Source organism: Hippocampus bargibanti, linkage group LG14 (genome assembly GCF_051943395.1).
Source record: "Hippocampus bargibanti isolate YZ-2025 linkage group LG14, ASM5194339v1, whole genome shotgun sequence".
Classification (NCBI taxonomy): Eukaryota; Metazoa; Chordata; class Actinopteri; order Syngnathiformes; family Syngnathidae; genus Hippocampus; species Hippocampus bargibanti.
In genome coordinates, this window is record NC_142747.1 from 19445226 (window position 1) to 19457395 (window position 12170).

At 39.0% G+C, this 12170-nt stretch overlaps 1 protein-coding gene across 1 annotated transcript; it reads left to right on the forward strand.

Annotated features, from left to right (window-relative positions):
• The first annotated feature begins 189 nt into the window (after nt 1-189).
• polr1g (RNA polymerase I subunit G) lies at nt 190-3167 on the forward strand. The gene is made up of 3 exons (XM_089014269.1): nt 190-407; nt 1299-1440; nt 2276-3167. The coding sequence occupies exons 1-3, from the start codon at nt 323-325 to the stop codon at nt 2841-2843; spliced, it is 795 nt and encodes a 264-aa protein (XP_088870395.1). The 5' UTR covers nt 190-322; the 3' UTR covers nt 2844-3167.
• The last annotated feature ends 9003 nt before the right edge of the window (nt 3168-12170 follow it).

A 12170-nucleotide genomic window follows, 5' to 3' on the forward strand; every position in this document is an offset into this window, starting at 1 on the left:
TGTCACAGGAAGCGACGCGACTAACGGCGGTCAACCGCTCTCGCGATATATGCGTGGCAGCTCTCGCCGAGCCGAATAGCCGTAAATCAACTGGCGATGTGCCTTATGGGATATGGAGTGTATTTATTCGGGCTCTTACATCAAAACAGCGTATCACTCCTGGTAGTTGGACTACAAACATGGCCGACTCCGGAAGTGCGGTACATCAGGGTCACAGTTCGTCTGTGACCACACGCACACGTGCTGGTATATTTTCAAGCACGTACCCACGCATTCTAACGTCGCAATACAGTTTGTGTATTTTCCCCGTAACAGCATAAAAATGCCTCACGATATTTCATCCTCGTCAAGTGAGGACGAAGCGAGTAACCCGCCAACGGAAGCGTCCTTTGGGCAAAAGCCCGTCGGTAAGTTGGCACTCGGCTACGTTTCCCTCTTCTAGCAGTAAACAGTAGCACAATTGAATATGAATATAGCTTGTATTCAAAGGACAACCGACGTCTCCGGACAAGTTGTGTCCATAATTTGTAAAATGGCTTCAAATGATTTCTACTGAGCGTCTTTTACAAAGATTCCACCGTATATAGCTATATTTTACATTTTAAGACTTGCGCTGAATATTCCGGAAGTCTTGTTTTTGAGTTGGTGATGAGTCTGTACGTTACGTCACTGAAGGAACGCCCCTGACCAAAAAAAGGACACATTGTAGCAGTCCTTCCATCACGTCAATGCATTTTGCTGGACTTGCTTGGTCTGAAAACGTCGTGTTGCACCAAAAAGAGGCAGAAGAGGGCGACAAAGCTCCGTGTAAGGAATTAATCAGCCTGTGGAAACGGGCTGATTAATTCCTCACACGGAGCTTGGTGGCCATTTTCTGCCTCTTTTTTGGTGATACATTTCCCCCCCAATGTTGCCTCAAAATGACACGGAAGGACTTCTTTAATCGATTGCAAACATGTATGCTTTCCTCTTCAGAACTATTTTAATCATATTCATAACTGGATGAGTAACAAGAAAGCATATTCTCCGAATCTGAAGCCATTGTTTTGATTTTCCAGCAAGGCAAGACGTCTTGGGGTGACATCACGAACAAGGGGGCGGGACCTTCTGAAACTGGCCACTTCCGGGTTCAATTTGAAGTCGTTTTGGACACTTGAAGTCATTTTTATTGGTGTTTTGCATTTGACGAAAAAGATCATAGTGCATGTTTTGGGTATTTTAGATGCTATAAAACGTTTTTCTGATGTCGGTTGTCCTTTAAGTGTACTTTATGAGGTGCTCGATGCTGTCTTTGGCAGAGAAGAGCAACAAGTATCGATGCCCCGATGACTTCGTGTGCTTTATCCACGAGCCTTGCAGCAGCACCCTGACTGAGAGCCTGGAGAGCAACGACAGCGAATTGTGGCTCATTAAAGCTCCTGTCAACTTTGATCCACTATGGTACGTCACTTCTTTCATGTTTTCTTTTGGATATTTTATTTCCGCATATATTCATTATACAATGATACCTTGCCTTACGAACATAATTGGTTGCCAGAGTGTGTAAGGCGAAATGTGTGTATCCCAAACATCAATTTCCCATAGGAAACCATTAAAATGAGAATAATCCGTTCCCAGGTCCCCATAATTTTCTACTTTCTAATTTTCTAAGCCTTAAAACTACACAAAATATACCTTATTTAATGTATAATAATTGTGCTATGGTATTGTAATTAAAGAAATAAACTGTAATGTAGAAAAAAGTCGTTTTGTATCACTGTAACTCTTTTCCTGATGAAAGAGAGTCTAAGGTTTCGGATGCTGCATTGAAGGTTTATGTAGTCTAAAACTCTATTGACTTTTCACTTCTTATCCAAGGGGCTTCGTCAGCAAGCTAAAATTATTTGCTGGTAGTATATAGGGATATATATGTAGCGATATATTTATATATATCCCTACTGTCCAGATGTGGCGGTGTGCGACTCTGCTATGATAGGTCCCTGCTCTCAGGTTGAGGGGAGCAGAGGACTATTCCCTGAGGCTACACTGATTACTTCTATTGTCCTGCCTGATTATGGGGTCTACGACTGGCCTGATTGCCCCGGTGTCACCTCATCAGCATAACTAAGCTTATGTTTCCTAAGAAGTCTGTTGTACGAACGATCCAAATTAAAGCTCACCCCACCATGGCGATTTAGTGAAGGGTTTTGCTGTTTTATGAAAATAGCTTCTTTGACTCTTTTTATTGTGGTGAAAATGTCAATGCCGCAAACTTTTTTTTTTTTCTCTCTCGCAGTTTGAAAGGTGCAAGCGTGAATCTTTCCGGCTTTCAGACGTTGAAGCTTCCCTCCGCCGCCGCTGCCGCCGGCGACGGGCACAGCCAGCAAGTCTACAACATCCTGGCGTCCAATCACGGCACCGCCGAGCTCCGCTTGCTCACCGCCGCGTCTTCGGCGCCGGTTGTGGCGCCTGCCTTCTCTGGCCTCTTGAATGTTTGCGAGAGCTACGGCGGCGACCGCGTGGCTCCCCGCGTCGTCCGCGCATCCCCCGCGCCGGCCATCCCGCCCGGACTCAAACAGAGATTCCAACCTTTCGGAAGCCAGACGCCAGAGGAGGACAGGAAGAGGAAGAAGAAGAAAAAGAAAGACAAGCATATTAAAAAGGAAGAAGTGAGGGTCAAACAGGAAGTTGAGGAGTACACTGGGGAAAAGAGCAGCAGGAAGAGGAAAAAGGAAACGGAGGAAGTGGTCATTGCGGAAATCAAACGGGAATGGAAGCGTGAACCGGACGTGGGCGATTTATCCCAAGATGACGGCTCGGCAAAGAAGAAAAAGAGGAAAAAAAGCAAAATGGACGCCGAATAAATAGCATCACACTCGGATTGAACTGAGATTTTTATTTGTAAATTGAGGGTGTACCTCAAAGTGGATGTGGCCTGAAGTCACATGAGGTTTGGTGATAGGTGGTGTACACCCTGGACTGGTCGCTGACTGGTCATTGACCAGTTTTACTCAGAGACAAACATTCACTTCCGGTTACATTTTGGAATGTGGGTGGAAACTGGCATCCTTGCACAAAGAGGACATTCGAACTCGACGCCGGTAGTGAATCCAGAACCTCGAGGCAATGAGGCAGACACACACAAGTCCCAAGAACAATGTTTAATTAAAAAATTGTACAAAATTGAATGGTCGTTTTTTTCGGCTAAAAACGCCTTACTATACGTGGTCGTTTTTTTCCGGCCAAAAACGCCTTACTATACATGGTCGTTTTTTTCAGCAAAAAACGCCTTATTATACATGGTGGTTTTTTTTGGCTAAAAACGCCTTACTATACATGGTCGTTTTTTTCCAGCTAAAAACGCCTTACTATACATGGTTGTTTTTTTTGGCTAAAAACGCCTTACTATACATGGTCGTTTTTTTCGCGCTCAAAACGCCTTACTATACATGGTCGTTTTTTTCCGGCTAAAAACGCCTTACTATACATGGTCATTTTTTTCAGCAAAAAACGCCTTATTATACATGGTGGTTTTTTTTGGCTAAAAACGCCTTACTATACATGGTCGTTTTTTTCCAGCTAAAAACGCCTTACTATACATGGTTGTTTTTTTTGGCTAAAAACGCCTTACTATACATGGTCGTTTTTTTTCGCGCTCAAAACGGCTTACTATACATGGTCATTTTTTTTGGCTAAAAACGCCTTACTATACATGGTCGTTTTTTTGGGCTAAAAACGCCTTACAATACATGGTCGTTTTTTTTCGGCTAAAAACGCCTTACTATACATGGTCGTTTTTTTCGCGCTCAAAACATGGTCGTTTTTTTTCGCGCTCAAAACGCCTTACTATACATGGTCATTTTTTTCAGCAAAAAACGCCTTACTATACATGGTCGTTTTTTTGGCCTAAAAACGCCTTATTATACATGGTTGTTTTTTTTGGCTAAAAACGCCTTACTATACATGGTCGTTTTTTTCGCGCTCAAAACGCCTTACTATACATGGTCATTTTTTTCAGCAAAAAACGCCTTACTATACATGGTCGTTTTTTTTCGGCTAAAAACGCCTTACTATACATGGTCGTTTTTTTCGCGCTCAAAACATGGTCGTTTTTTTTCGCGCTCAAAACGCCTTACTATACATGGTCGTTTTTTTGGCCTAAAAACGCCTTATTATACATGGTTGTTTTTTTTGGCTAAAAACGCCTTACTATACATGGTCGTTTTTTCCAGCTAAAAACGCCTTACTATACATGGTCGTTTTTTTGGCCTAAAAACGCCTTATTTTACATGGTTGTTTTTTTTGGCTAAAAACGCCTTACTATACATGGTCGTTTTTTTTCGCGCTCAAAACGCCTTACTATACATGGTCATTTTTTTCAGCAAAAAACGCCTTACTATACATGGTCATTTTTTTCGCGCTCAAAACGCCTTACTATACATGGTCATTTTTTTCAGCAAAAAACGCCTTACTATACATGGTCATTTTTTTCAGCAAAAAACGCCTTACTATACATGGTCGTTTTTTCCAGCTAAAAACGCCTTACTATACATGGTCGTTTTTTTGGCCTAAAAACGCCTTATTTTACATGGTTGTTTTTTTTGGCTAAAAACGCCTTACTATACATGGTCGTTTTTTTCGCGCTCAAAACGCCTTACTATACATGGTCATTTTTTTCAGCAAAAAACGCCTTACTATACATGGTCGTTTTTTTCCGGCTAAAAACGCCTTACTATACATGGTCGTTTTTTTGGCCTAAAAACGCCTTATTATACATGGTCGTTTTTTTGGCCTAAAAACGCCTTATTATACATGGTCGTTTTTTTTCGCGCTCAAAACGCCTTACTATACATGGTCATTTTTTTGGCCTAAAAACGCCTTATTTTACATGGTTGTTTTTTTTGGCTAAAAACGCCTTACTATACATGGTCGTTTTTTTTCGCGCTCAAAACGCCTTACTATACATGGTCATTTTTTTCAGCAAAAAACGCCTTACTATACATGGTCGTTTTTTCCAGCTAAAAACGCCTTACTATACATGGTCGTTTTTTTGGCCTAAAAACGCCTTATTATACATGGTTGTTTTTTTTGGCTAAAAACGCCTTACTATACATGGTCGTTTTTTCCAGCTAAAAACGCCTTACTATACATGGTCGTTTTTTTGGCCTAAAAACGCCTTATTATACATGGTTGTTTTTTTTGGCTAAAAACGCCTTACTATACATGGTCGTTTTTTCCAGCTAAAAACGCCTTACTATACATGGTCGTTTTTTTGGCCTAAAAACGCCTTATTTTACATGGTTGTTTTTTTTGGCTAAAAACGCCTTACTATACATGGTCGTTTTTTTTCGCGCTCAAAACGCCTTACTATACATGGTCATTTTTTTCAGCAAAAAACGCCTTACTATACATGGTCGTTTTTTCCAGCTAAAAACGCCTTACTATACATGGTCGTTTTTTTGGCCTAAAAACGCCTTATTATACATGGTTGTTTTTTTTGGCTAAAAACGCCTTACTATACATGGTCGTTTTTTTCGCGCTCAAAACGCCTTACTATACATGGTCATTTTTTTCAGCAAAAAACGCCTTACTATACATGGTCGTTTTTTTCGCGCTCAAAACGCCTTACTATACATGGTCATTTTTTTCAGCAAAAAACGCCTTACTATACATGGTCGTTTTTTTCGCGCTCAAAACGCCTTACTATACATGGTCATTTTTTTCAGCAAAAAACGCCTTACTATACATGGTCATTTTTTTCAGCAAAAAACGCCTTACTATACATGGTCGTTTTTTCCAGCTAAAAACGCCTTACTATACATGGTCGTTTTTTTGGCCTAAAAACGCCTTATTTTACATGGTTGTTTTTTTTGGCTAAAAACGCCTTACTATACATGGTCGTTTTTTTCGCGCTCAAAACGCCTTACTATACATGGTCATTTTTTTCAGCAAAAAACGCCTTACTATACATGGTCGTTTTTTTCCGGCTAAAAACGCCTTACTATACATGGTCGTTTTTTTGGCCTAAAAACGCCTTATTATACATGGTCGTTTTTTTGGCCTAAAAACGCCTTATTATACATGGTCGTTTTTTTCGCGCTCAAAACGCCTTACTATACATGGTCGTTTTTTTCCGGCTAAAAACGCCTTACTATACATGGTCATTTTTTTCAGCAAAAAACGCCTTATTATACATGGTGGTTTTTTTTGGCTAAAAACGCCTTACTATACATGGTCGTTTTTTTCCAGCTAAAAACGCCTTACTATACATGGTTGTTTTTTTTGGCTAAAAACGCCTTACTATACATGGTCGTTTTTTTTCGCGCTCAAAACGGCTTACTATACATGGTCATTTTTTTTGGCTAAAAACGCCTTACTATACATGGTCGTTTTTTTGGGCTAAAAACGCCTTACAATACATGGTCGTTTTTTTTCGGCTAAAAACGCCTTACTATACATGGTCGTTTTTTTCGCGCTCAAAACATGGTCGTTTTTTTTCGCGCTCAAAACGCCTTACTATACATGGTCATTTTTTTCAGCAAAAAACGCCTTACTATACATGGTCGTTTTTTTGGCCTAAAAACGCCTTATTATACATGGTTGTTTTTTTTGGCTAAAAACGCCTTACTATACATGGTCGTTTTTTTCGCGCTCAAAACGCCTTACTATACATGGTCATTTTTTTCAGCAAAAAACGCCTTACTATACATGGTCGTTTTTTTTCGGCTAAAAACGCCTTACTATACATGGTCGTTTTTTTCGCGCTCAAAACATGGTCGTTTTTTTTCGCGCTCAAAACGCCTTACTATACATGGTCGTTTTTTTCCGGCCAAAAACGCCTTATTATACATGGTCGTTTTTTTTGGCTAAAAACGCCTTACTATACATGGTCGTTTTTTTTCGCGCTCAAAACGCCTTACTATACATGGTCATTTTTTTCAGCAAAAAACGCCTTACTATACATGGTCGTTTTTTCCAGCTAAAAACGCCTTACTATACATGGTCGTTTTTTTGGCCTAAAAACGCCTTATTATACATGGTTGTTTTTTTTGGCTAAAAACGCCTTACTATACATGGTCGTTTTTTTCGCGCTCAAAACGCCTTACTATACATGGTCATTTTTTTCAGCAAAAAACGCCTTACTATACATGGTCGTTTTTTTCGCGCTCAAAACGCCTTACTATACATGGTCATTTTTTTCAGCAAAAAACGCCTTACTATACATGGTCGTTTTTTTCGCGCTCAAAACGCCTTACTATACATGGTCATTTTTTTCAGCAAAAAACGCCTTACTATACATGGTCATTTTTTTCAGCAAAAAACGCCTTACTATACATGGTCGTTTTTTCCAGCTAAAAACGCCTTACTATACATGGTCGTTTTTTTGGCCTAAAAACGCCTTATTTTACATGGTTGTTTTTTTTGGCTAAAAACGCCTTACTATACATGGTCGTTTTTTTCGCGCTCAAAACGCCTTACTATACATGGTCATTTTTTTCAGCAAAAAACGCCTTACTATACATGGTCGTTTTTTTCCGGCTAAAAACGCCTTACTATACATGGTCGTTTTTTTGGCCTAAAAACGCCTTATTATACATGGTCGTTTTTTTGGCCTAAAAACGCCTTATTATACATGGTCGTTTTTTTCGCGCTCAAAACGCCTTACTATACATGGTCATTTTTTTACAGCTAAAAACGCCTTACTATACATGGTCGTTTTTTTTGGCTAAAAACGCCTTACTATACATGGTAGTTTTTTTCGCGCTCAAAACGCCTTACTATACATGGTCGTTTTTTTCCGGCTAAAAACGCCTTACTATACATGGTCGTTTTTTTGGCCTAAAAACGCCTTACTATACATGGTCATTTTTTTTCAGCAAAAAACGCCTTACTATACATGGTCGTTTTTTTCCGGCTAAAAACGCCTTACTATACATGGTCGTTTTTTTGGCCTAAAAACGCCTTATTATACATGATTGTTTTTTTTGGCTAAAAACGCCTTACTATACATGGTCGTTTTTTTCGCGCTCAAAACGCCTTACTATACATGGTCGTTTTTTTTGGGCTAAAACGCCTTACTATACATGGTACTTTTTTTTATACATGGTCATTTTTTTTGGCTAAAAACGCCTTACTATACATGGTCATTTTTTGGGGCTAAAAACGCCTGACCATACTACGTCAGTTTTTTTAAATAAAAATAAGAAAGCCTTAAACAGTCACACCATGGGGAATGCCGGGTATTGAACCTGGGACTTCATCGATGCAAAGCATTCACTCTACCACTGAGCTAAATCTGCATTACACCGGGTATGAAATGTGTTACTATACATGGTCGTTTTTTTCAGGCTAAAAAACACCTTCCGATTCATGGTCGTTTTTTTCGGTTAAAAACGCCTTACTAGATATGGTCGTTTATTATTTAGGCGAAAAACGCCGAAGTATAAATGGTCGTTTTTTTCAGCTCAAAAACACCCTACCATACAATGTCTTTTTTTGGGGGCTAAAAACGCCTTACTATACATGGTCATTTTTTTGGGCTAAAAACGGCTTACTATATACATGGTCGTTTTTTTCCGGCTAAAAACGTCTTGCTATACATGGTCGTTTTTTTTCGGCCAAAAACGGCTTACTATACATGGTCGTTTTTTTCAGCAAAAAAAGCCTTACTATACATGGTTGTTTTTTTGGCTAATAACGCCTTACTATACATGGTCGTTTTTTTCAGCTAAAAACGCCTTACTATACATGGTTGTTTATTCGGTTAAAAACACCCTATTATACATGGTTGTTTTTTTGGCTCAAAACACCTTACGATACATGGTCATTTTTTTGGGCTAAAAACGCCTTACTATACAAGGTGGGTTTTTTCGGTTAAAACCGCCTTACTATACATGGTCGTTTTTTTTCAGCAAAAAACGGCTTACTATATACATGGTTGTTTTTTTCGCTCTCAAAATGCCTTACTATACATGGTCATTTTTTTCGGTCTCAAAACGCCTTACTATACATGGTTGTTTTTTCGGTTGAAAACGCCTTACTATACATGGTCATTTTTTTCGGTCTCAAAACACCTTACTATACATGGTCGTTTTTTTTAGCAAAAAACGCCTTACTATACATGGTCGTTTTTTTTCAGCTAAAAATGCCTTACTATACATGGTCGTTTTTTTTTTCGGTGAAAAACACCTTACTATACATGGTCGTTTTTTCGGCTAAAAACGCCTTACTATACATGGTCATTTTTTTCAGCAAAAAACGCCTTACTATACATGGTGTTTTTTTCGGCTAAAAATGCCTTACTATACATGGTGTTTTTTTTTGGTCTAAAAATGCCTAAAAATGGTCTTTTTTTTCGGTGAAAAACACCTTTCTATACATGGTCGTTTTTTCGGCTAAAAATGCCTTACTATACATGGTCGTTTTTTTTCCAGCTAAAAACGCCTTACTATACATGGTCGTTTTTTCGGCTAAAAACACCTTACTATACACGTTCATTTTTTTTGGGTTGAAAACGCCTTACTATACATGGTCATTTTTCCAGTAAAAAACGTCTTACTCTACGTAGTCGTTTTTTTCGGGCTCAAAACGCCTTACTATACATGGTGGTTTTTTCGGCTAAAAACGCCTTACTATACATGGTCGTTTTTTTTCAGCAAAAAACGGCTTACTATATACATGGTTGTTTTTTTCGCTCTCAAAATGCCTTACTATACATGGTCATTTTTTTCGGGTTGAAAACGCCTTACTATGCATGGTCATTTTTCCAGTAAAAAACGTCTTACTCTACGTAGTTGTTTTTTTCGGGCTCAAAACACCTTACTATACATGGTGGTTTTTTCGGCTAAAAACGCCTTACTATACATGGTCGTTTTTTTTTTCAGCAAAAAACGGCTTACTATATACATGGTTGTTTTTTAGGTCTCAAAATGCCTTACTATACATGGTCATTTTTTTCGGACTAAAAACGCCTTACTATATATGGTCATTTTTTTCGGGCTCAAAACGCCTTACTATACATGGTTGTTTTTTCGGTTGAAAACGCCTTACTATACATGGTCATTTTTCCAGTAAAAAACGTCTTACTCTACGTAGTCGTTTTTTTCGGGCTCAAAACGCCTTACTATACATGGTGGTTTTTTCGGCAAAAAACGCCTTACTATACATGGTCGTTTTTTTGGGCTAAAAACGCCTTACTATACATGGTCGTTTTTTTTCAGCAAAAAACGGCTTACTATATACGTGGTTGTTTTTTTCGCTCTCAAAATGCCTTACTATATATGGTCATTTTTTTTGGGCTCAAAACGCCTTACTATACATGGTTGTTTTTTCGGTTGAAAACGCCTCACTATACATGGTCATTTTATCGGCTAAAAATGCCCTACTATACATGCTCGTAAAATAAATTATTGTCTCCATAGTGAGAGTCCCTGGAGATGAGCAGAACATCCCAAAAGCAGTGGTGGGCTCTTGTTTCTATTTATAATTGTATTCTATTTTGTGATTGTATTTTATTTATTATAGGACCTATGCTTGTCTGTGACTTTAAAGTATCGTCGAGAGCTTTGAAAGGAGCTTAAATTATAATGTATTATATGATTATTATTGTTGTTGTTTTAATTATTATTATTATTATTATTATTATTTCATCGCGAGGCCTTCAGTAGTGCTCCATCAAACTGAAAATAGGGTGCTGTGATTTACTCCAAGTCCACTGGAGGCTACCATTAGCCAGTAATTAACTGACCGACCTTTCTTCAAGATGTCCATTTTTTTCTTGATACGTCCGTCTTGAAAATGACTTGAACAGTAAATCTCCAACTCCAAATCCATTTCTTCTCCTCCTTCAGCCATTGTGGGTTGACCAAACTGCGACTAAACTAACACAATAAACATTTCTTTGCTTATGCAGCTCGCTAACGATACAGCGCGTTAGCTCGTGCCAGTCAATCATAGCAAACTGGCTAGCTAATGGAGTTTATCACTCACGGAGAGTGAAAACTATGATTGGCTAATCATGTGACTAGACTAGCCAATCATTATTTGTAAAAACTATGACGTTGCCCTCCCCTTCAAGCCTTGGGTTGTCAACCCTGGTAACAAATGATGGCAAAAATGTGATTGGTTAAAATGCTTAAATACTAAAATACACGTTTGGAAGCAGCGTAACAGTGGGAAAGTATTAAAAGGAAGCAGAAAGACAATTTGGAATTATTAAAAATAATTGTGGACAAAATATAATGAATGAGTCTTTGATTCACGTATTTTTTGGCCAGCAGAGAAGTTCAGATTTTTAAGTAGGCACAAATAGCAACGTTCACATGAATGTTAGCATTCGACTGGTGGCCGTTTCCTGGCATGAAACAACTACCAACCTTTCTATGCTTACTTTAATATTTTTTAGACTGTCATTTAATATCGCACCTCCTCAACGCTGTCTCGCGAGTTCTGGATGGATCATTTTTACACATGAACGTGTCCTACTCTGTCCAGCAGGTGTCACTACACTCCACCCTTTACTCCAATAGAAGCTGCAGCTTCGAAGTAACCAACCATCCATTTTATTCCTGTTTTTTTTTACGAACAAGGTCGTGGGTGGGTTGCTGGAGCCGAAGGAAAACAACCCTGAACTATTCGAACAACCGTTAACACCCAAAGCCACACCGTCTGTGAGTAATATCAATAAATCGGCCATCAGCGATACGAGTTAAATATCACAAACAGGAATTGTGTTCATTTCTTTTAAGATATACCAAGTGCAACTCAAGTCACTGTGATTTTGTGTGTGTATTCAGGTGCAATGGTCCTTTGTCCACCCCCCCCCTATACCCCTGCTTCTTTGTGGTCGTCATGTGCGTGGTACTCTGCGCCAAAGTGTGTTCCTGATTCCTAATGAGCTCTAGCATCTGCTCGTGCGGAGAAGAAGACACACAGCAAACATCTGATCTGTAGACATTGGTAATAAATGGAGCGCCTGAAGCAATGTCAAATTAAGTAGATATGTCGAATCATGAGTTAACCCTCAAATCTAAAAGCTATGTTTGATTTCAGCCGGGAAGTTTTATATAACAACAAACTAAGACTGGCAAGCAAAGAAATGTTCATGGCAAATTTGATGTGTGTGTGTGTGTGTGTGTGTGTGTGTGTGTGTGTGTGTGTGTGTGTGTGTGTGTGTGTGTGTCTGTGCGCGA